General features: G+C 45.9%; 1 protein-coding gene across 16 annotated transcripts in view; it reads left to right on the forward strand.

The window, feature by feature from the left end:
* KCNMA1 (potassium calcium-activated channel subfamily M alpha 1) overlaps positions 1-26,986 on the forward strand; it is a 779,939-nt gene that overhangs the window by 224,250 nt on the left and 528,703 nt on the right. For 15 of the 16 annotated variants that reach the window (XR_015156775.1, XR_015156776.1, XM_086381835.1 and 12 more), the window contains exon 2: positions 3,828-3,989. The exons of the other annotated variant lie outside the window; for it this stretch is intronic. Coding sequence is in view for 13 of the 15 variants with exons in the window: in XM_086381835.1 (XP_086237961.1) it covers positions 3,828-3,989 (162 nt within the window). In the remaining 2 variants the exon portion in view is untranslated. The remainder of the gene's footprint in view (positions 1-3,827; positions 3,990-26,986) is intronic. 16 annotated transcript variants of the gene reach the window in all.

Below are 26,986 nucleotides of genomic sequence, written 5' to 3' on the forward strand. Positions count from 1 at the left end.
TAGTCTGTGTTTTTCCTTTCATATCATAAAGTAATTAAAATAATGAATGCCTTGTAAAACAATAGGTAAGTGGGCTGGCATGAGAGCGTTATCTGCCGTATACCTCTTGTGCTGTGAATTATTGATGCAGTGAAACCACTGGGTCTGGGGAGGACTCCCTGCCTCCCAGCCTCTTGCATGCCGATTGCCTCCTCCAGAGTCAGCCAGTGGCTGGGGATCTGTACCCCAGGATCGAGGAGCAGAGAGCTAGCTAGTCCTCCAGGTCGTGGCCCTGGACTAGTTCAGAAATGTCTCTCGGAGGCACTGCTCAAAAGGAGACACAAGCCTCTAATCTGAGGGCCTTGCCCTAATCTCTTCCCTGTGTGGGCAGAGGGAGAAGCTGGGATCAAGCTGGGGGTTAAGATGCACATTTCAGTTCACATCAGGGCAGGGATGATCGAGTCAGGCCAGAGTGATTAGAAGCAGTGGTTCTCACCCTGGGGTTCCCAGACCAGCTGCATCAGCATTCTCTGGGACTTGTTGGAAAGGGGGTTTGGGAGTGGGGCCCAGCACTGTAGCTGCACCGGGTCTGAGTTGTGGCACAGGGATCTTCCATCTTCACTGTGGCATGAGGGATCTTTAGCTGGAGCATGTGGGGTCTAGTTCCCTGACCAGGGATTGAACCGAGGCCCTCTGTGTTGGGAGTGTGGACTCTTAGCCACTGGGCCGCCAGACGAGTCCCTCAGCACTGTTTCTCCACAAGCTCTCCAGGTGATGCCCTTGAAGTTTAAGAACCACTGCTCGAGGGTCTGTGGTTCCAGGAGGCACAGGAAGCGGTGAGAGTAGATAATAAGACATGTGCTGTCCTGTGCCGTTGGGCACTGTTTAATCCCAGAAACACCTAGAGGGCAGGCAGTCTTCCAAATAAGGCCCGTGAGGCAGAGTGGCTGAATCTACACCTTCAGTTACTAGAGGTTGCCCCTGGATCAGGGTCTCTGTCTCCTCCTGGGCACCCGCCTGTGCAGCCTCCATATGGCCAACACTCAGGGCCCTAACAGGCCATTGGGATTGGCCTCAGGTGGCTTGGGTAGCTGGCTCCAAAGACATCATCAAACAGCCCCCAAATATACCCACCCTGTGCCCCCACCCCAGGGCTCCTTTTGGATCGTTCCAGTGCTGGGGAGCCCAGTACACTTGGAAATTAAGCATGAATGCCTGGTATAACTGATGCTCAGTCTGTCTTCCCAACGCCCTGAGTCAGGGGTGGCTGGCGGGGGAGAACCAAGCGTCAGGAGCAGCTTCCTGCCTGCCTACAAGTCCCCAGGAGGATGACTCATTCAGTGCCTCCCAGCTCTTCTTTCCTCCCTCTGTCCCACCCCCTCACCACAGACAAAGATTTCTATCTCTGCCTTCGGGTTTTCCTCCTCACTCCAATTTACAATGATCCCCAGGGTCAGTTTGTTTTATTAATGGATTCTAGCATTTTAAGAGACACAGATGTATAGAACAGTCTTTGGACTCTGTGGGAGAGGGAGGGGGGGATGATTTGGGAGAATGGCATTGAAACATGTATAATATCATATAAGAAACGAATCGACAGTCCAGGTTTGATGCAGGACACAGGAAGCTTGGGGCTGGTGCAATGGGATGACCCAGAGGGATGGTATGGGGAGGGAAGTGGAAGGGGGGTTCAGGATGGGGAACACGTGTACACCCGTGGCGGATGCATGTTGATGTATGGCAAAACCAATACAATATTGTAAAGTAAAAAAAAATAATAAATAAATGATGAACATAATTTTGCTGACATCTTTTTGAAACATCTATGTCTGCAAAAATAACCTTAGTGGTTATTTGAGTAGGGGGCCTAGTTAAATTTAAATTTTAATTTAATTTTAAATGAATGTGTTTTAAGTATAAGTATTCCCATGCAATGTTTTGTTGTTATTCAGTCCCTAAATCACGTCTGATTCTTTGCGACCCCGTGAACATGCAGCACACCAGGCTTTCCTGTCCTTTACTATCTCCCTGAGTTTGCTCAAACTCATGTCTGTTGAGTCAGTGTTGCCATCCAACTATCTCATCCTCTGTCGCCCCCTTCTCCTCTTACCCTCAATCTTTCCCAGCATTGGCGTCTTTTCTAGTGAGTCGGCTCTTTGCATCAGATCAGATCAGATCAGTCGCTCAGTCGTGTCCGACTCTTTGCGACCCCATAAATTGCAGCACACCAGGCCTCCCTGTCCATCACCAACTCCCAGAGTTCACTCAGACTCACGTCCATCGAGTCAGTGATGCCATCCAGCCATCTCATCCTCTGTCATCCCCTTCTCCTCCTGCCCCCAATCCCTCCCAGCATCAGAGTCTTTTCCAATGAGTCAACTCTTCGCATGAGGTGGCCAAAGTACTGGAGTTTCAGCTTCAGCATCATTCCTTCCAAAGTAATCCCAGGGCTGATCTCCTTCAGAATGGACTGGTTGGATCTCCTTGCAGTCCAAGGGGCTTTTAAGAGTCTTCTCCAGCAGGTGGACACTATTGGAACTTTGGCATTAGTCCTTCCAGTGAATATTCAGGGTTAAAATCTTTACATACTTAAACTGAAAAATTATTTGTTGTTTATTTGAAATTCAGGTTTTGCTGGGTTTCCTGTATTTTACTTGGCAGCCGTTAAGCCCAGGCTCTGTAGTCAGTGAGGGGCTGACATGCATAACCCCTTTTACTCTTTCATTCATGTTTATTAAGCCAGCTGTACACCAGGCTGTCTGTTGGGCACTCAGGATTCAGCAGTTGGAGGATGCAGACTATAAAAGAAATAAGTAAGAGATCTACGGAGTGTGTTACAAGTTTTAGGCGCGTTGTAGAAAAATAAAGCAGAAAGGCAGCATCATTAGAAGATAGTTGGAATTTTGAAAGAGTAGCCAGAGAAGAATGATTGAAAAGGTCATATATGAAGCAAAGACTTGAGGGAGGTGAGAGGGTAAGCCCTGATCCTTGGTGGGAGAAGAGTATTCTAGGCAGAGGACACAGCGTGTACAAAAGCATACAGTTTAGGGCCTCATGTGAGGCTCAGTTATCTGATGAGGTCAGCCTTGTTTCCTCAAGCACATTTTTAGCCACAAAGGGGAATTTACTGTCTCCTGTCTAAGAAAGTCTGCAGTGGATTTCAGGTGCCGCTGGATCCAGGTGTTCCAATGATGACGTTAGTATTCTACCGTTTCTTCTAGTTTCCTCTGTGTTAGCTTCATTCTCAGAGAAGGGTAACCTTTCTTACTCTTTTCAGCAAAATCGCAGGCTTGAGTTGTATTGGGTTGGCATAATTCATATAACCATCCTTGGCCCAACTGCTATTGCCAAAGGGATAGACTGGTCTGATTGACCAGCCTCCACTCCTGGAGACAGTGTATACCTTTAGTCCCTTTTGAACCATGCAGACTGAATGAGAAGGTGGAGATTTCCTTCGGAAAATAGAGTGTAGTTGTAAGAAGGGTATGAAGGCTGGGCAGGTAGAGATTACAGAATGCCGACTTCACTTTCTTCCTGGCCACTCTCATCCTAGACAGGATGGTTTCTCTCCTGAGCTTTTTGATTTTTTTTTCTTTAAAATGGAAAGAGAATAATTTCATTCTTTCTTTCACAAAAATAGTTTAAGAGGAAACAAAGGAAACGTTCTTTTTAAAAAAAGATTTAAAAGAACAATCAAAGCCATAATCCATCCCTTCTTCCTGACCTCTGTACCTTCAAACCAGGTCCACCTCAGCAGGGGTCCGTCTGGCTTTAATTCTTTTGGGTAGAATATGTTTTTTAAATCCTCTTGGTGCCCACATCTCAATCCTTGTTCTCTCTCTTGCCAGGAGGCCCAGAAGATTAACAATGGCTCAAGCCAGGCAGATGGCACTCTCAAGCCAGTGGATGAAAAAGAGGAGACGGTGGCAGCCGAGGTCGGCTGGATGACCTCCGTGAAAGACTGGGCGGGGGTGATGATATCTGCCCAGACGCTGACTGGCAGAGTCCTGGTGAGTCCCTGGCCCCCTCCTCACATGAGGGGGCCTGCTGTCTGGCCCACGATCTCTGCTTTTATGGGGATGTGGTGTTTCACTCCGTCTTCTCCAGACCATTGGCTGTTGTGAGGCGGGGGTGAAGAGCGCTTATATGGGATCATGGAGAGACTGGCCTCTTTGTGCACATCTGAGCCAGTGGTCTGTGGGGGGGGATTTGCAGAGTGAGCCAGCATGTGGGGCAGAGAGGGCCTGTTGGGGAGAATGTAGAGCATTTCCTCTGCTAGCAGAGTAGGTGTGCACTCTCACACAGTACACACACAGACACACACACACACCTTGACTATCTTGGTGAGAAGGAAGGATCAGAGAAATGTGTGCTCGGAATTCTGCAGAGGCTCTATGATATGGGATCTGGTGAGTTCTGAGTGTATGTGTTTGCTTGCACATGCACAGGTGTGCATGTGTGTGTTTGGTGGCCTTCTGAAGATGTGACTATTGTCCTCTGGCCACCATAATTTTCAGAAATCCTGCCCTATAGGATCAGAATCATGCCCATGTTAGAAACCCTCGGTCATGCTGGTGATGAAACTCACCAGCAGCCCACCTGTGACCGCTGGTCCCATGCTTGGAGCATTGCTTGTGTGACCTTATTTCTGAGGTGGCTGTTTCAGCCCCACCCGCAGCCTAGGCTCATCCTTCCCCTTCTCTGTGCGCTTACTGCATTCTCTCTGATCTGCTTGTGTGGAGCTAGGCTTCATTAACTGGCCTCATGAGCTCCTGGTTCTTGGCAAGTATTGTGGGTGGAACAAGCCTTCAGTGACCAGTAATCCCTGTTTGCCTGGGGAACCTGGGACATGGTTCTTTTGGTGCAAAGACTGGGAAAGTTGTGGGTAAACAGACATGAGCTGATCACCTGGTCAGGCCAGGCTCATGCTGTGGTTGGGCTTCTTCCCTGGGTAGCCCTGACCACCAGCTTTCTTGGGTCTGAGGAGTCAAGAGTTTTCCTTGAGAAGGATGTGACATTCTAAATAACTCCCTGTGATTCTGGAAGCTGTTTTGTATGGGCTGTCCTTCCTTGTCCTGATGCTGGGGCTCAGTCAAGAGTCATTTGGCTTAGACATAGAATGAATGGGGATGTCCTGGTGGCTAGGGAGTATCAGAGATCAGGCAAGGATGCTGAAAGGTAGATGCTGTCACTCTTGATTTTTCATGGCAAAAACTCAGTGAGAAGGTGACCACAGATGTTGGGAGATGGTGAAATTTCACCCATCAGAATCCTTGGGGAGAACTCTACATTATATTTTTGATAAGTATCTCACTCACTGCTTGAGGAAAGGAGTAAGTCACTAAATGTCATGTTCAAGTCACCAAACTGGTGGCCAAACAGCCTTCAAGGAGGACAGGGCTCTGTTAACTGTGCTGTGCCTTCTGAAGCATCTGGTTATGGAGTCATAGATTATGTTATTGTTGCTGCTGCCGCAAAGTCACTTCAGTCGTGTCCGACTCTGTGCGACCCCATAGACGGCAGCCACCAGGCTCCTCCATCCATGGGATTTTCCAGGCAAGAGCACTGGAGTGGGGTGCCATTGCCTTCTCCGTATGTTATTGTTAAGTAGTAGCAAAAAGAATCCCAAGGACAGAGGAGCCTGATGGGCTGCCGTCTATGAAGTCGCGCAGAGTCAGACACGACTGAAGCGACTTAGCAGCAGCAGCAAAATAGAAAGTGGGAAAATTTAAAGCTGGGATTATGGAAAGGAGGAGAGAGAAACTGGTGAGGCCAGTTGCTGTGTGGAGGAAGATGGGAGGTGGGTGGTCTGGGTTGGTGGGACTTAGGCTCTCCTGGGAAGCCCTGAGTGTCTCGTCAGGAATTGAAGGTGGCTTGTTATGGGTTGTGTTGTCTGACCATCACCCTCATCTCCCCTCTAGAGTCTTCAGTAAAGTCTCTGTTATTTTTTCACACTTGTGTGTGAGTAGATTCTGTGTGGGAAATTTAAGGTTGGAGTCTGGGTCTGTGCGTTCACCTGGGTTGAAATGGAAGTAGTGCATTGTTCATGTGTAGTACAATGAGAGGAACAGTGAGAGGGTGAGGGAACCGCAAACAGCGCAGTCGCACAGTGTGGGGCCTGCTGCTTCAGTGTGGTCCCTTAGGACCATTCTGTCTATCTTCATCAGCTAAGAGATACTGAGCACCAACTGTAGGCCCGGTGTTTTATCATCTCTGTGAAAAATAATGAATAATCCTAATTCCATCGCAGCATGGTTGGAAGGTATTGAAGGGATTTCTGGAGGAGAAATGTTTTGAATACAAATATTGTGTGAGTGTGTCTGTGGTGGAGAGGCTGAGTGTGGGGAAGCAGGGAGTCAAGGAAGAATTCACAGGGCTTCATTGGAGGGAAAGCCTTTGAGCTGAAACATCTATTTCAAGGTGAACTGAGCACATTTGATGATAGAGACAATATAAAAAAGAAAAACATAGCTGAGCTTGAAAACAGAGACTACTTAGTGGGCCAGGAGCTGAGAAGGATGCCTAATAAAACTGAAAGCATTTGAGTGGAGCTTGGCAATGTGGGTTAGGATCCTGAAAAGTTAAAGGAGAGGAAACGATTGCACAGTGAGGGAGCAGCAGGAGAAGATCAGGGGCATGGTGTGCTGCTGGCAGTGAGGCTGGAGCTGGCAATACAGAGGCACCTGAGGGGCAGTGAGACTGGGAACGTGGGTTGGAGACAGCTTGTCGGCTCTTCAGATGCTGAGCTGAGGACTTTGGACTGGAATCATCCATTTTTGGGATGCATCACAGTTTGTATTTCCATCTACCAGCTTGGGTTGTTTCTACTTTTCCTTCAGATTTTTATGGGAATATGATTTTTGATTTCAGTTTGGTAAGTATCTGGGAATTGGATTGTTCTGTTTTCTGGTAAGTTTAAGTTCGCAAGAAACTATCAAATTAGCTGTACCTACCAGGACTGTATGAATGATGTTCTGGTTGTTTTTCATCCCTGCTGGTACTTGGTAATATCAGTTCGTTTTTAAAATTATAGCATTCTAAGCAGTGTGTTGTGATATCTAAGTGTGGTTTTAGTTTGTACTTCCCTATGTTTTGGGCTTCTCTGGTGGCTCAGATGGTAAAGAATCTGCCTGCAATGTAGGAGACCCAGGTTTGATCCCTTGGTGGGGAAGATCCCCTGAAGATCTTGGCTGCTGCTGCTAAGTTGCTTCAGTCGTATCCGACTCTGTGTGACCCCATAGACAGCAGCCCACCATTGCCTTCTCCGGAAGATCTTGGCTACCCATGTTTAAATATCATCTTTCCATGTCTTTATTGCCATCAGTATATGTCAAGTGAAGTTTCTATTCAAATATTTTGCCCATTTCTAATTGATTTGTTATTATTGAGGGTTTTTCCCATTTTTATTGAGCATTATTTCCACTGCTATCTAATTGTCATCACCCCGAAAGGAAACCCTTTACCCTGTTTTAGCAGTCACTCTCCATTTCCTTATCCCCAGCCCCTAGCAACTACTAATGTACTTTCTATCTCTATGGATTTGCATATACTGGGCATTTCATGTCAATGTAATCATGTGTTTTGTTTTTTTTTTTTTAAAGTCAGATACTACTGCTGACAACGACATTACTGAGAGCCTGTCGGGAGCCAGGCACTGTGCGAAGCCCTAAATATTGTGATCAGATTGAAGGGCAAGGACAGTGTTGAATTTGTTCTTTAGCCCCCATTTTGTTATAGGGGTGCATGATGAGGAAGGCACGGAGCCAGTCTTATCAGTGAATTTATGTCCATTTTACAGTTGAGAAAATCAAGGCCTAGGAAGGGCAGTGAAGTGACAGAGCCAGGCTGGTACTTGCAGGCCTCCAGACTCCCCATCCAGTGCTCTTCCCGTGTCATCACTTCCCATCTGAAGATAATGCCTTCTTTTGAAGCCACTGTCGTCTGTTGCTTTGGCTGTGACATGACTGTCTCTGCGCCCAGTTAGGTCCTGAGGCTGCTTGTTCTGATGCTCCTAACATTTGCGTGGACTAGAATGGCATGCTCAGGCCTTCTTGGCTGGGACTGCCCGAGGCCAGCTGCTTTCTGAAGATCTCTTGGGAGAAAAGGTGGCCTGGGCTGCTCAGGTGTGCTCAGGGTGGATCAGTCCCACTGCCCAGAGAGCAGGAAGCTCTGAGTACAGGCGGCACCTTCAGAGCAGGCCTCTCCTTTACGGACGGCAGGTCCTTGCTCTGAGCAGGAAAGAGATTTCATACTGCAGTCTCAGCGTGCGAGGGGAAGCAGCTCTCCCTTCTCAGAACCCAAAGCTGTGTTTGTCTTCAACTGTCCAAATGTTTATCCTTGCAACAATGGGACTCGAGTGAGACTAGACACCGGCTGTGCAGTTTTTCTTTTCAATTTTTAATTTGTTTTCCTTGACGCACAGTTCAGGAGCTTGGCCTCCACATCTGGGCGCTTACTTGTCTCATTGTCACAGGTGAGTCTCAAAACCAGGCAAGGCGGGGAAGGCCCAGCTGGGGAAGGATTGTCCAAGACAGCCTTGGCATATCTGTGGAATCACTGGTTGTCCGGATCTCTCAGACGAGCACACCGTTCATTCAGGAAGTATTTACTTCTCACCTGCACCAGGCATTGTTTCAGGCACCGGGCAGGGATTCAGCGTGTGCATTATTCACGTTGCTAGGCTAGATAAAAGGTTGTAGCGCTCAGTGTAAACAATGAGAAATGAGGGTCACTGTTTACTGGTGCTTTTATTAACTGTTAATTCTATTAACAACTGGATGACCACGTCTCAGAATAGCCCATCTTTGTCTTGTGTCTCAGCCTTAGCTTTACAGAAACAGCGAGACCTCCTAGGGCCTCCTCTTTTTTTTTTTAACTTTTTATTTTGTATTGGAGTAGAGCCAATTAACAGTCTTGTGCTAGTTTCAGGTGGCCAGCAATGGGACTCTCCTCCATTACTCATACACACTTACATATACATACATACATACTCATACATACATGTGTATGTATATATACATGTATCCATTCTCCCCAAAGTTCCCTCACATCCAGGCTGCATAGGGCTTCCTCTTAGAGTGATGGCTGAGGGTTTCTGTATCAGAGTGCACCCCCAGACTCTTAAGGATGACTACTTTCTTTTCTTTTTCTTAAAGCAAAAATACTTGTTATCTTCTGATTAGAATGTTGGTGCATGCTTAATTCAAAATTTTGGAATGTATTGGGAGAACTGATGATCGGTTCCACTTTGGGACCTGGAGCCGGTCCACGCTGAAGGACATTTCAATGTCACAGTGAAAGCCAGTGAGATGCTGCCCAGCTGTTTGGGTGTTTCTGGGGACTCTTCTCACTACATCTCATGTTATCTGCTTAAGCACAGACTTGGGGTAAATAGTTCTTCGTGCCAGGATCGCTGTGGTCCTTCTGGTTAACCTCCAGTGAACACTCTAAATTGGGAAAGGGACACTGACCCCTTTTCTGTAGTGGTTGCTGGGAGGCAAGTTCTTGGGCCATTGAATATATGCAGCGTCTCAGGGTTTACATTCTGTATTTGCATCCTCCCAGCTTCATCTCCGCATCTCTTCTCTCATTTCCCCTTTGTGTACTATTTGAACTTTACATGTGTGTAGTTATGTGCTCTGTAGAGTTTGGGGAACTAAATGAAATCTTTCTAAGAATAAGCCAATACAGGCAGACCTCAGAGATACTGCAAGCTCAATTCCAGACCACTGCAATAAAGTAACACAATAGAGCTAGTCATGTGAATTTCTTGGTTTTCCAGTACATGTAAAATATGTTTACATTATACTAGAGTCTGTTAACTGGGCAATAGCATTATGTTTTTTTAAAAACAATGTATTATACGTACGTTGGGCTTCCCTGATAGCTTAATTGGTAAAGAATCTGCCTGCAATGCAGGAGACCCCGGTTCAATTCCTGGGTTGGGAAGATCCGCTGGAGAAGGGATAGGCTACCCACTCCAGTATTCTTGGGCTTCCCTTGTGGCTCAGCTGGTAAAGAATCTGTCCGAAATGCAAGCGACTTAAAAAAAAATCTTAATTAAATCTTAATTAAAGAGACTTAATTAAAAATCCTTTATTCCTAAAAAATGCAAACAATCATTTGAGCCTTCAGTGAGTCATTTACTATCATCAAAAGATCATAGATCACCCTAACAAATGATGAAAAATTTGACATATTGCAAGAGTTACCAAAATGTGACACAAATATGTGAAGCGAGCAAATGTTGTTGGAAAAATGGCACCTATAGACTTGCTCAAGGCAGGGTTGCCACAAATCTTCAATTTGTAAAAAAACTCAGTATCAGTAAAGTGCAATAAAGCGAGGTGTGCCTGTATATATAAACAAAAAGGATAAGAACCACACAGAGTAGGCTTTTGTTTATATTGTTTGGTTGTACTTTATAGATTCACAAGCCAAAATTAGTGTTAGAAATAGTCTAGGTCAGGGTTAAGTTTTTCTGTAATGGGCCAGCTAATAAATATTTTAGGCTTTGCAAGCTATAGAGAGACTTTGTCACAACTGCACTCTGCCACTGTAGTTTGAAATCAGCACAGACAGTACATGGGTGTGACTCTGTTCCAATAAAACTTTATTTATAAAAACAGGTGGGGGCCCAGATTTGTTTCATGGGCCATAGTTTACTGATTGTTGGTCTAGTTCAACTTCGTATTTCATAAACTAAGAAATTGAGAGGCAGAAATTGAAAGAAAAATTTTAGGTGGGAATTCCCTAAGGTAATATAATACGGAAGTGGCAGTACCAGTGAACACATTTATAATGGGAAAAATTATAGGCATACAGAGTTTAGAGATAGATATAGGCACACCATCTCCATTAGCACCTTGTTTCTGAATATTCGTATTAATTTCCACAGCAATCTCAGAGTGACTATTTCCCTAGAAAAACTATGTATTGTGGCCAAGCATGGCCTCACCTCAAGGTGTAAGCACAGCCTACACTGGCTGGGTTGTGTAGCTGCTCAGCCCCTTTATAGATTCAGTGTTTTGTGCTCACTTCAAAGCCTGGTCTTGCCAATATATCTATCAGCTCCTTGAACAAAGATAGAGCCTTTAGAATTACTCTTTTTTTTTTTTTGCTTATTGACCTCATATTCCCATGCTGCTATATTTAAATATTGCTCCAGGAAACAGACGCATCTAATCCATGAATTGAAAATATATTCTACTTGCTTTACTGTCTGGGGAATGATTTGTTGAAATAAGGAGAAAGAAAAATGCCAGTCTTTCCTTTTATCTTCCTAAACATATGCATGTGTGGCATTTTACATTAACATAGTATACATAGCCTAGACCATTCTATCCTTATCTGCTAGGGCCCCATAGAGACTATGTAACAAGCCTTTCAAAGAGAAATAATCCTATTGGCTTAATAGAGTTAAATAGGTGCATTCACTGCTGTGCTGTCTGTACCTGAAGTTGGACCAGTTGAACAAAATGGAGAGCACATGGGCAGAGCTTAATCACAGGTGACACCGTTGACTTCATTTCTCCCTTTAAGTGCCTCATGATGCTGGTGACATTTCTTATCAGCATCTTCTACTTTGTATTTTCAGTGGTGCTCGGTGGCAGATTCACATACCTCACATTTCCATCTCACTCTCTTCCTCACCTCCTTCCCTATCTCCCTTTTTTACATGTTAGACAAATGTACATAAAATTTCTATATCCCTTACAGATGATCCCTTACAGATGACGCCCTATGTAGCAGACAGATTTTGGGTTGCATAGACTTTTTTTTTTTTTTTTAAAGTAAGAATGCCCCCATGCTGCTGCTGCTGCTGCTAAGTCACTTCAGTCGTGTCCGACTCTGTGCGACCCCATAGACGGCAGCTCACCAGGCTCCCCCGTCCCTGGGATTCTCTAGGCAAGAACACTGGAGTGGGTTGCCATTTCCTTCTCCAATGCATGAAAGTGAAAAGTGAAAGTGAAGTCGCTCAGTCGTGTCTGACCCTCAGCTACCGCATGGACTGCAGCCTACCAGGCTCCTCCGTCCATGGGATTCTCCAGGCAAGAGTACGGGAGTTGGGTGCCATTGCCTTCTCCAATGCCCCCATAGTGAAATGGTATATCCTGCTTTTCATGCAGTTGGGAGTAAATTGAGATTTAATTTGAGTTTAACTCCCCTGAGGCTTCTTTTAAAGGAACTGAGTGGTAATCCACACTCTTATACCCCATGACTTAATAATGACTCTTTATTTTATCCTGTGGATAAATAGAGTTTATGTTTGCTGTTTGAATCAGTAAATCGAACAAGGAAAGCTTTATTTATTTTATTAAACATAAAGGTTTATCTGTGATGAAGGATGCAGTAGACTGCACTAGATTTGTTACTTGGGACCCAGCATCATTGGGTGGGAGAACAAGTCCGAGAAGTCACTGAATTCAGTAGGAACCCATGGTTAGTAGTGAGCTGTCTGTCACTGGAGATGTTCAAAGAAGGGCAGGATCTCATTTGGTGGCACTGCTTCTGATGGTTGGCCAGATTTCATCCTCATTACTTTCGTTAGGGTCCACAGAAAATTAGATGTAGGAGATGCTCCAGAATAAAAATACTTTCCTGGAAGTTGAACAGATTTCTTGTCCCGTTTTCAAGATCGTCCAGTGGGTATCACCGTGTAATTCCTGCAATAGGAAAGACTTTGGCCCAGCATTTCCCACTCCTGTTTCACCATGGAACCCTTACCCCATGAAGCATCTGTGGGCATCATAGAGAACAAACTTTGGGAAAATTTTACTCACCCCAGCTATCACCTATGGGCCGAATCTGGCTCACTGTCTGTTTCATACAGCTCACAAGCTCAAGATGGTTTTTACATTTTTACATGGCTTTAAAAAAAAATCAAGATTATTCTGTGACATGCGAAAATGGTGTGAAATCATATTTAAGTGTTCATAAAGTTTTATTGGGACACAGCCATGTTCTTATTTACATGTTGTCTATGGCTGTTTTTGCAATGCACTACCATAGCAGAATTGGATAGTATCTGCAGAGTCCCAGAATCACCACCCTGGGGAGTTACTGTTGGGTACTGGACAAATGCATTTGGTGACTCCAAAACCAGACCAGCAAGTTCTCCTTCTGCTCTGTGGCCAACAGGACTCAGAGTGGCCACCAGGACTTATTACCATGGTTCAAGGCAATGGATGAGATGTACCATCCAGTCCCTTCTTATAGAGACCCTCTACATTTACTTCCACAAGTTCAACTAAATGATGCAGTAGAGAGAGGGATACAGGGGTCAGAGCTAGGCAGGACCCCAAATCCCACTGTTGACTCAGCATAGGAATTTCCGCTTCCCACGGTCAGTGGAATATGTCTGAGAATTGTGCAACAGGGTCACTTTCTGTCTCCTGGACTCCACCTGCCTACATCCTCCTACAATCAGTGCACCCCAGGCCCAGCCCGGCAGCCCAGTGTCTGGTCCCTGCCATGGAAGATGCCCCTGGTCCAGGCCTGCAGGCCAAGTGCCTCAGCCATACCAGCCACTGGACCGTGCTGCCAGTCTGCAGGGCATAGGCTGTGTGTGCCCGCCTCTCTAGCACATTCTGCAAAGAGCAACTATTAATTTTGCTAGCTGGTGTGTTGGCTTCTCTACCCTCCCCCATGAAAATAAAGGAGACTTTCAGAAATTAATCCCCAGAGAGTCCTGGGGGAAGGAAGAGCCTTCTGACCCAGGAGCAGTCTGGTTCATCCCGGCTGTTCACCCCCGGCTTCCGCAGCCTCTAGTGGCCAGTGCTTATGCTGATGCCTCTTTCCACTGGGGTTTTTGCCAGGAGTGGGTGCCTGTTTTGTTCTTCTGTCTCATCCATCTGTTTGTTTATCCATTTCTATCCACTCATCCATCCGTCCAATGCACATGCCTTCGCTGGTGTTCCCCAGCACACAGGAGCGAATATGGCGTCCAGGCAGTGGATAAAGCAGGGCAGTCAGTGCTCTCCCTTGTCTCTGTTGGCTCCGGTTCAGCTTCTCTGTCTGGACTGAGAGACAGCAGCCTACTGTGGGGCTGATCCAGCACCATCTGAATTGGGGCTTCTACTCTCTTTTGCTCCCCATCTGGCCTTGTGTCTCATTCATTTGGAGCCAGCAAGAAGGACAGGTGGAGCACTTAGCATCCCCAGATCGCCAGGTCCTGCTTTTCCTCTCTTCCTGGGACCTGCCTCCTTGGGGAGGGATGCTATGGTGCTTGGCACGTGGAGGGCTGCTCTGTGTGGTATGGCAGGGTGGTTAGGAACACAGCCTCTGTGGTCATTCTGTTGAATCTCAGCTTTAGGGCTTTCCCCCGGGCCAGTTGCTTCATCTTCTAGTGCCTCAGTTTGTTCATCCGTTCAATGAACGTTAATAATAGTCTCTGCCTTTTAACATTCATTTTAACTTTTTATTTTGTGTTGGGGCATAGCCAACTACCAATGTTGTAATGGTTTCAGGTAAACAGCAAAGGGACTCAGCTGTACATATTTACATGCATCTGTTCTCCCCCGAACCCCCGTCCCATCCAGGCTGCCACATAACATTGAGCAGAATTCCATGTGCTATACAGTAAGGTCCTTGTTGCTTATTCATTTAAATATAGCAGTGCACATCTGCCTTTTCATGTTGTTGGGAGGATTTGATGCATCAACATATGTAAAATGTTTAGAATAGTGCCCGTTATGTGGTTAGTGCTAATAAGCATTTGCTATTATTATTTTTGTTAGTATTAAGGGAGCCTGGTCACCATAACATGGAGGAAACATGATGGTGTGGAGACACACAGGGACAGGGAGTGGAGGATAAATCCTCTCCTGTGACAGGAATGGAGGAGCCCTCAGACACTGCCAAACTCAGACATCATTTAAGAGTGCTGAGCCACCTCTGGGCATGGCCATCTAAATGGGGTCTGAGTATTCCAGGACCCAGGTTTGGGTCCAGCCAGCCAATGATATTTGGTCCATGCACACAATTCAGGCCCTGTCATTTCTGAAGCTGGCTCATGCCAGCTTGACTCATCACTGTCAAGTCAGCCAGGAAATTCTCACTTCATACAGCCATCCTGAGCTGGCTGGGGGCCGGAGGGCTGGCTGGGCTCTCCCTGGGAACTGTACATTGTAGGCACGTGTGTCACAGGAAACCCTGGCAGGCTGACAGATGAATCTTGAGGAAAGAGGGACAAGTGTGCTCACTGTGGTCCCCATATCCAGTCCTCCCTGGATGTGGGTGAGGCTGATGAACACAGGGCTGGTTTCAGAAGGCATGCCAGTACCTTCTGACATAGGGAGGTGTCTTTACCATCCATTGACAGGCAGCAACCCCAAATCTGTTGGGAAGATGGAAGAAGGTGTGTTAAGTCACCAGAAGAGAAGGACACAGGTTCTACTGTATATGCCCGGACTCTCCTCCAAGTCATTCACCCATTCCTTCAAGTATTCCTGGAGTACCTGAGAGGTGTCAGACGCTCTTCAAGGCACTGGACACATAGGGGTTCTTCCAGCAAAGTCTGCAAAGTGAAATCATCCCAGGTGTTGAAAGTGAAAATGTGTTGTTGCATTTTCTTGCAGAGCTTTTGGGTGGCAAGGTGCTTGAAGTAGTTTGGTGATAAAACAGGGCCTGTGACCTTTCCATCCATCCTCGGACAGGCCTGGAGACCCACCTCTTCTAATCCTGATCACATGTCTTGTGTCTTTCTGTGGCTGGATGCAAGGGGCCTGAGTTTAACCATATATGATTCATGTTACACTGGCACACTCTCTCTCCTTCCCACTGTTTCTTTCTTCCTCCCTCCCTCCCAGTTAGTAAAAGCTGGCGCCCCCTGGAGGCTCTGTAGGAAACAGAACATCTGTATTTGAAGTCCACCATCTGTGGCTTCCCGGGTGACCCAGGGGTAAAGAATCTGTCCGCTAATGCAGGAGGTGCAAGAGAATGGGTCCAACCCCTGGGGTCGGGAAGATTCCCTGGAATAGGAAATGGCAACCCACTCTAGTATTTAATTCCACGGACAGAAGAGCCTGGTGGACTCCAGTCCATGGGGTCTCAGAGAGTCGGACATGACTGAGCACAGGCACACCAGATGCACCTCACGCTGGGACACTTTCTCACGCACCGTTTTCCCCAGGGCCTTCGGGAAATGCTCACAGTTTAGCACTGCCCATTTGTCAGAAAAGTACCTGATGGGCTGAGACTCTCCTTGGAGCCTCCATTTCAGCTGTGAAGAAGTTTGTTGAACAGGAAGACTCAAAAATAGACATGATGATGACAAAGTTGCCAGCCATTGTCATTGCCAGGAAACACGTGTTTGGAAAATCACACTCGGGACCACACACGAGCTGATGGTTCCAGGCTTAGTTTACGAGGCTATGTTTAGGAGGAGGCAGACTGACTCGTGCCTCTGGGCCCCAAACACCCCAAATTGGTGCACTCAAAGCCCTGTTTTTAGGGTCTGGGTTCAGAATGAGGCTTTTCCCAGGAAAACAACTACTTCAGAAGAATGACAACAACAGAAAATCTGCCCTAAAAACTTAATTGCAGAAAATGTTCTCAGGTGTTTGAGTCGTGGAGGGAAGTAGGACAGGACACTTACTTCTCTGTCTTTCTTAAGGAAATTAGGGCACTTGAAAGCTCAATTAAATGTACCCAGGCCTCTTAAGCACTGGGGCTGTCCTTTTTGCTCATCTAATTAACTGTAGTTCACAAAATTGGCCCCGTGCTGACATGGAAGGCTCTACGAAACTGAGGAGCCAGGGACCTGTTTGAGTGGAAGCTTGCTTCCTGCTTCACAAGCCTCCGGGGACACAGATCTTACCTGAGGACATCCAGGTTACCTGTGAACTTGCCTCCTCCCTGGGCAAGCAGACCTCTGGGCCTTCCTTGTTTGCTGGAGGTGAGTTAATCCAGAAAGTAAATGGACTGGGCATTCTGGTTTCTTGTACCTATGGAAAAGCCAGGATCCAGCGCATTACGCTGAAAGGTTGAAAAACTTTCACCTTCCCAGACTGCTTTTAGTGAAGAGGCTGAATTTTGATCTTTTCCCCATTTCCCCATTTTTCTCTTTTCAGCAATTTTTTTTTTTTCCTCTTCATTTCATGGTGGCTGTTGAGGAAGCAACTGTCCCCAGGGAAACAGGGAGCAAGCAGCTCACGGAAAAGGAGAGAGGAAGACAAGGCTCCACTCCCACATCATTCTCCCTCAAATATTGGCTTTGCTTATACTAAAAATAGCTTGCAACGAAAGCTGAATGACAGAAAAGTAGCATTTCACAGGGCAGAAGCTACCGGCTCCCTGACCTCCACAGGGACCTGCTGGTTCTGTTAGCCTGTGGGCTTCAACTTGCCCAGGAAGGGGTGGGGTGCAGAATCCCTCTGGGAGGGGACAACCTGTTTCCTTCTGTGTCATGCTGGATCTCTCTGGAGTTAGTTCTGTCAGTCAGGCATTCACAGAGCCTTCTGCCAGGGCTTGTGCCCCAGGAGTGACAGATAACTTCCTGCAATGGAGAGTGGCTGGTTTCAGGGGCTGCTTGTTCCCACAGGCCCCTGTGTGTGGGCTCCGGGAGAAGCTGCCATGAGGTTACTGTCTCCCCCAAGCCATGAGGTGGGCAGTATGGCTTCTCAACCACTTTCAACCTCTCCAGGAAGAAAGCTTACATCCTCAGGAAGGAGGAAATGAGTTTACTGACCTAGCTTCATGCAATGTATCCGTCTGGGCCTTGGGGATTGGTGATGGTGTTTTAAGATCAATTTGGGATATGAGAGCAGGGGTTACCATCACTTCCTTTCATCTGAAGAATGGTGAACAGCGGAACACTGTGTTCTTAATCCGGGCTCTGCCATAATCTCTCTGGTGACCTTGGATAAGTTCATTCCTTTTCAAGGTCTTGGTGTATCCATGGATAAAATAAGGGGGACTGTGAAGAAAGCTGAGTGCCAAAGAATTGATGTTTTTGAACTGTGGTGTTGGAGAAAACTCTTTGAGAGTCCCTTGGACTGCAAGAAGATCCAACCAGTCCATTCTAAAGGAGATGGGTCCTGGGTGTTCATTGGAAGGACTGATGCTGAAGCTGAAACTCCAATACTTTGGCCACCTCACGCAAAGAGTTGATTCACTGGAAAAGACCCTGATACTGGGAGAGATTGGGGGCAGGAGGAGAAGGGGACGACAGAGGATGAGATGGCTGGATGGCATCACTGACTCAATGGACATGAGTTTGGGTAAACTCCAGGAGTTGGTGATGGACAGGGAGGCCTGGCGTGCTGTGATTCATGGGGTTGCAAAGAGTTGGACATGACTGAGCAACTGAACTGAACTGAATAGTCTGTTCCCTGGCAGTTCAAATTTTGTTATGTTTTCTCACTTCCTCTACTGTCCTTTATTCAGCAAAGGCAGCAAGTGGTGCATTTGGCAATGAGCTCAGCACTTGGGGAACTGGAAAAGGAGAAAGAATAGTCCTTTATCAGCTTCCAGAGAAACTGGAGGGATGCAGAAAATAGTCAAGGACCCAATCTCCTGGCCCTGCCCTGGCTTGGCACTTCATTTAAGACAAAAACAAAAACTCTCCCTGTGTCATCAGGCCTCTGCCTCCCTCTCATCTCTTATGATTATTTTCCTCCTGGACTCCTTTCCAGGCGTATCACCATATACAGAGAGAGAAGCAGGTGGCAGGAGGAGCAGGGCCTGTGACCATGGAGTTGGGTAGGAGGAAGGATGCGGTGGGAGGAGGGGTCACATCCCAAGGGACCAGTTGCTCTTGGAAGAAGTGTCTTCCTGTAAACCACTTCCATCTTGGATATCCCTCCTCTAGTTGTCTCCCAAGAGTCGGAAACCCCTGAGGGGATCACGTTCTGATTTAGTAACCCCACTGGCACCAAAGTTGAACTGAAGAGCCTTCTTTCCCATGGAGCAGCCTTTTGGAGACCCTCGGGGAGGTCTGGGTTCTGCCCTTTGCTGTTTGCATTGCTTTGACAGATGCCAGTGAGAGTCCCAGAGTTCCTGGAAGTCTGTTCCTCTTCTGGGCAGAGGGCAGAGGGCAGAGGCAGCTCCATCTCTTGATATCTGTAAATGTTTCATAAGAGGCACATTTATTTAAAGTCATGACCGACAGAGACACCCAAGAGGTGCTGAGGAGCGAGGAGACATGACCGTGGCAAGAGTCATTTTTCATTTGGGGAGCAAGGTAGCTGATATACCTATACACCTAATATGCCTAGGGGGTTGACAGGAGCTGCCAGGCATTTAGCCTCCAAATTACAGCAAAGCTGTGAATACTGAGGTTCTTAGTGGGTTTGATGTTGCAGAGTTTCCCCTAAATGAAGCTTTATTTTCAGTAAACTTCTTTGATGAACTTGAAAAAATAACCACCACAGACCCTCAATTGGCCGTCTATTTTGATGTTTGCAATTTAGTTCAAGAAAAGACCGTCCATGTCCTTGGGAGTAAGGACTGAGCCCTTCCTTGGATGCTAAATAACAAAACATCATTGTTCCTCTGATTTGGGCAAACTTTGCAAACAAGTAGAATTTTCTGGTAGCTTTTCCTAGAAAGTTACATTGCTGAAGCAGATTTTCGTAGCTTCCTGGACCAGGAGGAGTTGCTGTGTTGGGGGCTCAGGGCTCTCTCCAACAAATCAACCTCATAGAGACGATGCAGCAAAATACCCTTCCAGCCTCCAAAGATACAGTTCCTCTTCCCCAGGTTATGATGGAGAGATCCAGATAGAATAGAAATAAATAAGTAACTCGATTCTCTTTCATTTAACTCTCAGACACAGCCTCTGGGGCTAATTATTTCTGCTGTGGATTTTGTCAGACCTTGAATCGCAATCCTTTTGCCATAGGTGGTATATTTTAGAAATGCAAAATGACATGAAAAACAATCCGCTTTCCTGAAAGACAATTTTGTGTACATTAAACAGACACATTAAGCCATTTTACAAGTGAGATGTTTGTTCTCAGGGATCTGGAGGAAATCTGAATTTCTAATTCTGGGCTTTTTAATAATTTTCAAAAGAACTGAGGATAATAATTAAATGTCTTTGAACTTCCCCAGGCTGTCTTTTCTTCCATGATCTCATAGCATTTGAAAAGGAACAGAATTCTCTACCTTGATGAAATCCTTAAGAGGATAGAGGGGACATTGGCCTTAGGAGGAGCTTTTTAGCAGAATGAGGGAATCTAAGGTAAAGAGGCCCAAGAAAAATACACAGGGTCACTTTCGGAGCTTCAGACATAGGTGTAACGGAAGAGCCTTCCAGCCAGTCTTTTTCTTTATAGCCTTGGCTTAGCCTCGCCTTAGCCACCCACTGCAGTGTTCTTGCCTGGAGAATCCCAGGGACGGGGGAGCCTGGTGGGCTGCCGTCTATGGGGTCGCACAGAGTCGGACACGACTGAAGCGACTTAGCAGCAGCAGCAGCCTTGCTAGGGCTTGGAAAAAAGGCCAAGGAAAAGAAGAAAGATCGATTTTAGTTGAGGGCTTCCCTGGTAGCTCAGCTGGAAAAGAATCTACCTTGAATGCAGGAGACATGGGTTTGATTCCTGGGTCAGGAAGATCCACTGGAGAAGGGATAGGCTCCCCACTTCAGTATTCTTGGGTTTCTCTGATGGCTCAGCTGGTAAAGAATCCATCTGCAAGTGGGAGACTTGGGTTTGATCCCTGGGTTGGGAAGATCCCCTGGAGAAGGGAATGGCTACTCACTCCAGTATTCTAGCCTAGAGAATTCCATGGACTGTATAGTCCATGGGGTCACAAAGAGTCAGACATGACTGAGTGACTTTCACTTTCAAGGGTATCTGTAATGAGAATATATGTGACATCTAGCATTTTATAGCTCTGGAATTCAAGGATTAGAAGAGATTTAGTCCAGGGAAGGTGAACAGGTTTCATCTCCAGGGCCCATTCTGATTAGTTGGTTGGCCAGATTGGTTGGCTTTGCTGAAGATTCAAGGCTGTGCAGCAGGGTAATTGGGATAACTACTCTACAGAATGCTGTGATTGATTAGTGATGTCTGCCATGAGCAGTGTCTTGGGAGGTGGCAGTGCCAGTGTTTTTTATGCCTTGTTATGCCTTTGCTACCTCTGTTTTAGATCATTTTCCAAAAAGTCTATGAGTGATTTAAGTGAAGTTTGTCCAAGGTCACGCAGTCAGTCCAAAGCAACAAATAGACAAGAACCCATGTTTCCTAACTCTCTCTAATATTTGATACTGGAGCTCCATAGGTTAGATCTTAGAGGGGGAGAAAGCTGTCAGCTTCCTGGATGAGCCTTCTTTTTCTTTTCTTTCTTTTTCATATTGAAGCCTAGTTTCAGATTTTTCCATCTGGAGACTTTCTTCAGTGTGAGGAGAAGTGGAGGGGGTGGATTTCAGATCCACAGTGATTCTACAGACAAACAGAAATGCAAGCAAAAATTTCCCCTTTATTAGGTCTCCTCTCAAAGCTCTTTTAGCACTGAGCACAGGTTGATCACAGCCCTCCTACTGCAAGGCTGTCCCCTTGGCCCACTCTCGGGGTTCCATTCTCCCAATCTCTGAAGATGCCTTTTTCCACACCCCACTCTCTTGCACCATAAAAAGTTTTCAGTGGGGGTTGACGTGTCATCATTTTCTCTCTAGCTTCAGAAGCCTCACTTTCTATTTCTGCCTGTTTTCTCCCTTTGTGTTTTATCTCTTCAGGTATTCATGCTCACATCTTAATGACTATGCTTACAAAGATAAATACGTTTTGCTTTTGACCAAAAGCAATTTCTGCCCTGACTTTGAATTGAAAAGTCTGTAAGCATTGCTGGGTGGGAACAGGGGGTAGAGTCCTCAGCTTCGACCTGGGAATCATAAAAGTTTGCTAAGCTTTTATCGCTTCCATCAAGATGAAAATGGGATTCCAAGGCTTCAAATGTGATAGATAAATAATAAGGAAGACTCCAGCTTTTGTCAGAGCAAAGCTCTCTGAACCAGTTTTATGAGTCAACCTATTATATGCGTTCTCTGGCATCTATTTTATTCTGATGTCAGAGAGAACCTTCCCCAGGAATTCATGCAGCACCGGGGATAGATAAGGATTTCAGACAACTGGTAGATCTTGGAAAAAAAACTCACAAATCATGTCCTTGAGCCGTAACTCACCCCCACTCTGCTCACCCATTCCTCATTTTGCTCCTTACTTCTACTGCGATGGGAATTGAAATAGAAAGTTCCACTAGCTGTAAGACCCAGGCTGGGTTTAGATGCTGGGTGGTGATGGATAGGGTGATATGACACGGCAGCAGTTCGATGCACTAGGCTGCCTTTCACCTCTGAAACGGCTGGGATTCTTTGTCATGACTGAATTTTCCATCTTAGCTTCAGTAACCAGCTGCATATACGTGGAAAGAGCTCAGCCTACATTTCCAGGCAGTCCTTAGAAGAGCTCTGAGTTTTACCTTCTCTGGAGACCGGTGCTGTAAGCTGCCCCTGTGCCACTCTGGATGGCTGGGAGAGTACCCAGTAAGAGTTTCCTGGAACTTGTTTCTACTTTGAGTGATTTGATGGAAAGCTGATGTAGACATCTTACATCATGGCAGAAGCCATGTCCTATGGACTCGCCCTCTGTGCTTCTGCCTCCATCGTCCTGGTTTAGACTCTGAGACCTCTTCCTTGACCCATGATATGTGGGTCATAATGATCAGTCACTGTGTCACTCTCCGCATTTGCCCCATCTCCTCCCTTTAGTCTGCCTTGCATGCCATTGTCAGATGAATTTTCCTTAAAGCTAGCTTTGCTTAGCTTCCCCTATGGCTCAGAGACTTTCAGTGGCATCCCATGGCCTGAAGCCCAAACTGCTTATGCAGACAGTCAGTGCTGACCATCATCTGGCCCTTACTAGCTTTCCAGCCAGCCTTTCTTCTCCAATGTTCTTGCGTGTTCAGATCGTTCTCCTCTTGAAGATGCAGTGTGGGGTTTTCTCCTCCTCTGTAACCTGTCACCCTTGTGCATTCTTTATACTGTGCAATTGACCTGTGTCCCATATTTAAGGCATTGCCCGAGTGGTTAAGAGCACTGGCTGTAGAGCCAGACCAGCTGAATTTGACTTTTGCTCTGCCATGAACTCATGCGACCTTGGGCCAGTGATAGTCCTACAGGCAGCACCTAACCTTGTATTGAAGTGTTATGAGGATTCAGTGAGCTAATATTTATAAAGTAGTTAGAACAGTAGCTGGCACAGACCAAATATTATATAAACTGTTTGTCAAATACGGTAAATGGTAAATACCTTGAGAACAGGAAGCATGTATTTTAATATTATAATCTCCTTTGTCTTGCACTGGGCTAAAATAATCCTGAACCAGATTGCTGTGAGAATGAAGTTAAAAGAGAGGGAAAGCACTTTGTCACTTCTTCATCCAACTGATATTATTGAGCATCTGGAAGTACCAGGCTGTCTGCTAGGTAGTTTGTTTATGATCAAAATGGAGTGAGATATGGTTTCAATATTCAAGGAGCTCACAGTCTAGGGGAAAAGATATAACTTTAAGTCAATATCTAAGGATGTTGATTATGACTATATGGATGACAAATGACAAATATTATTCTGTTCTCACCCCCATGCTACAGATGAGAAAACCAGGGCACAGCACGAAATTTTTTACTTTTTATTCTTTTCATTTTTAAATTTTTTATTGGAGTATAATTGGTTTACAAAGATTAAAAAAATAATTTAGTTAACACAATACATCCAATAAGCATCAGGATTGGAATTTAAAACTGGATGTGTGGTGCTTCTCATTCATGAATGAGTGAGGGAATGAATGGATGTGTGAAAGACTATATTGGACCATCCCGAAGACCCATGGCTCTGGAAAAAGATCAGTCCAAGGATGTGCTTTACAGGATGAGTTCTCAGTCAGCTTGGAAAGGTGGTAAACCCCTGAAGCCATAACCATTTGTCCAGTCAAGCATTTTTAGCATTTTTGTTTTGGGATCCACTTCATCTCTATTGTCTTACCTTGATGCCCTCCAGGTATTTATCTCTGAGGCAAGGATGGTTTTATTTTCTGATCCTTTGGGTAAAACCCAGGACAAAAGGTGGATGTGATGACGGAGAGAACAGGTTTGTGACTGTTCCCTCTTTAATCTGTTTTGATCATAACGGGACCATTTGGAAGGTTTCCGTGGGTACAGGGACAGTGCTTCGTATCTACTGGGCTTCATCAGCCACGGAATAATGATCAAGACATCAGGGGAAAGTCTGGAGTGAGGCTGGCTGGTTTCCATGGCAACCATCGCTTGCCTCAATTCTGTTCGCACACTTCCTTCTTTCCAGGCAGGCCTGTGTTTGTTTATTACTGGCTTAGCCCGGGGGTGCTCAAGTGGCTACGTAGGTGCTGTCTCCACCTGCACTGCTGAGGTCACCCTCACAGTTTGGACACGGACCTACAGGTGAATTGGCCAGAGGCACAAAGTTTGCCCCACCAGGAAATGCTCTCCTTCAGGGCCTACATCTTGTGCTGACGTCATCATGATGATGGCAATTGGGGGTAAGGGAGCTTAGAGATGCTGATCTAGGACTAATAGAGTCAGACACCATGTAGGGTCTGGCAGTGAATCACAGACTGCCCTAGAGAGGTGGTGGTGATGTGCGTAGGTAAACAGATGGCTTGTTGTTCTCCCCTGGGATGGCCTTGGGCTGGCTGAGTGTGCATGGACCAGAAGAACTGGATATGGCTGTCCAACATCGGAACCACTAACCCCAGGTGTCTAGTGAGCATTTGAAATGTGGCCAGTCCAAATCGAGATATGCTTTGAGTACAAATTGAGTACAAAATTTTAACATGAAAGGAAGACTCTAAAATATTATTGATAATAATAATTTTTATATTGATTGTATCTTGAAAGGGTAGTATTTAGGACAGTCTCACCAGAACCTAATCTAGGCTAAATAAACTCTTATTAAAATTAATTTCACCTGTTTCTTTTTGACTTAAAAAAAACATGCTCCTGGATGGATAAGGGGATGATCGTACAATGTGAATGTACTTAATGCCATTGAACTTAGAAATGGTTAACATGAATCTTACATTGTATGTTTCACTACAGTTAAAAGAAGGCAAAAAGAAAAAATTATCCAATGGGAAAGGAACCATTTCTTTCAGGCCTCTTTCTTAGGACCATTTTTCTAAAAGCCCCAAGGACACCTCCCCATTTATCTCTTGGGCCAGAACTGAGTCACATGCCTGGTTCTAAACCAATTGCTGGTGAAGAAATGCAACATTGTGACTGGCTGAGACTGCCGAGGGCTACCGAGGAGTGAAGCCAGGGTCTCTGTGATGAGTCACTTGCATCCCTGAAGCAGGGTTCTCTGAAGAGAGGGGGGAAAGGGCGGCAGACACTGCAGCCTTAAAGATGTACAAAACGGGACTTCCCTGGCAGTCCAGTGGTTAAGACTCTGTGCTTCCAATCCAGGGTACATGGGTTCAATCCCTGGTTGGGGAACGAAGATCCCACATGCTGCTCAGGGCAGCCAAAGAGGAAACAACAAAAAAAAAGATGCACAAGAAAACCAATGTATGTGAGCTTCAGGTGAAAACAATTTAAGTACTTCCTCCTCCAACAGTTGTTGCTGTTCAGTCGTTCAGCCATGTCCGACTCTTTGTGACCCCCAAGGACTGCAGCCCTCCAGGCTTCCCTGTCCTTCACTATCTCCTGGAGTTTGCTCAAACTCATGTCCATTGAGTCAATGATGCCATCCAACCATCTCATCCTCTGTCAACCCCCTTCTCCTCCTGCTCTCAATCTTTCCCAGCATCAGGGTGTTTTCCAGTGAGTGGGCTCTTCACATCAGGTGGCCAAAGTATTGGAGCTTCAGCTTCAGCATCAGACCTTCCAGTGAACGTTCAGGGTTGATTTCCTTTAGGATTGATTGGTTTGATCTTGCTGTCCAGGGGCCTCCCATCTAAAGATTTGTCTTTAAATATCTACAGATTTAAATAAATCAATCAATAAACTAGTATATAAATCAGTTAAGTGTCCCGAAAATGCCTCCTAGAAAACTTAAAATTATGTATGTGTCTTGTATGATATTTCTTCTGATAGGGCTGCTCCATAGCATTTGTGGTTAATCACAGAGTCTAGGCTACTGTCTCCTGTTTATAAACTTGATGAGCTTGGACAGGCTGCTTTACTGGGTCTCATTTGCTTCATCTGTATTATGGGAATAACAGTAACAATCCACTTCCTACAGTTGTGAGCTAACATATGCAGAGCACTCAGAACTGTGTCTGGCCCATAGGAAGAACCTGAGAAGGCTCAGCTCTCATCAGACTGCAGGGGGCCAGTGGCTGTGCCAGGGCCTCCAGGCCCTTCCTAACCTGGTCATCATAGCTCCTCCGGCAGGCAGAGTGCTGACTCTGAGAAGCAGAGGAATCACCCCAAAGGGAGCTTTTAATCAGTTACAGCTGATGAGCACTTGATGGATGGCTTTCCTTCTCTGGATTGTCCCAAGATGATTCTTCCAAGACAAAGGGCCTCCTCCTGAGCCTTGTATCAGTTCTGAGGAAAATACAGAGGAAAATAAAAGATCCAGAAGAGGAAACCCTTGGTTGGGTGCCACCTTATCAGGTCTGAATTCACTGGAGTCAAGCCAATGGCTCTGGAATGAGCTGCTGCTTGAAGCTAGGGTGCCCAGCATCCTTGCTCTCAGAGTCCACCTGCTGACTCTTTTTAGGATCATCCCTATCAGGAGGGTGTCTGAGGGAAGGCAGGACCTGCATTTAAAGTTATTTCTGAGTCAGTGGAAGAAAATAAAATCACAGTGAATTTGTTATTGCCCTCACAGTTGTTTGGGACCAGGAATACACATGGTGGATTTGGGGAGACCTCTGGGGAACGTGGGAGTTTTCTGTATGTCATTGAACTTAGATCACAGTAATTAGGTCTCAGCAAACTCTAGTCTCAGTTTAAATTGCTACTTATAACTCAGAGAAATAAAATTTCAGTGCTAGAAGGCACCATACAAAGTACCGTAGAGAAGGA

Source organism: Bos grunniens, chromosome 28 (assembly GCF_055505025.1).
Source record: "Bos grunniens cultivar Pamir isolate PY7600 chromosome 28, Bosgru_T2T1.0, whole genome shotgun sequence".
Classification (NCBI taxonomy): Eukaryota; Metazoa; Chordata; class Mammalia; order Artiodactyla; family Bovidae; genus Bos; species Bos grunniens.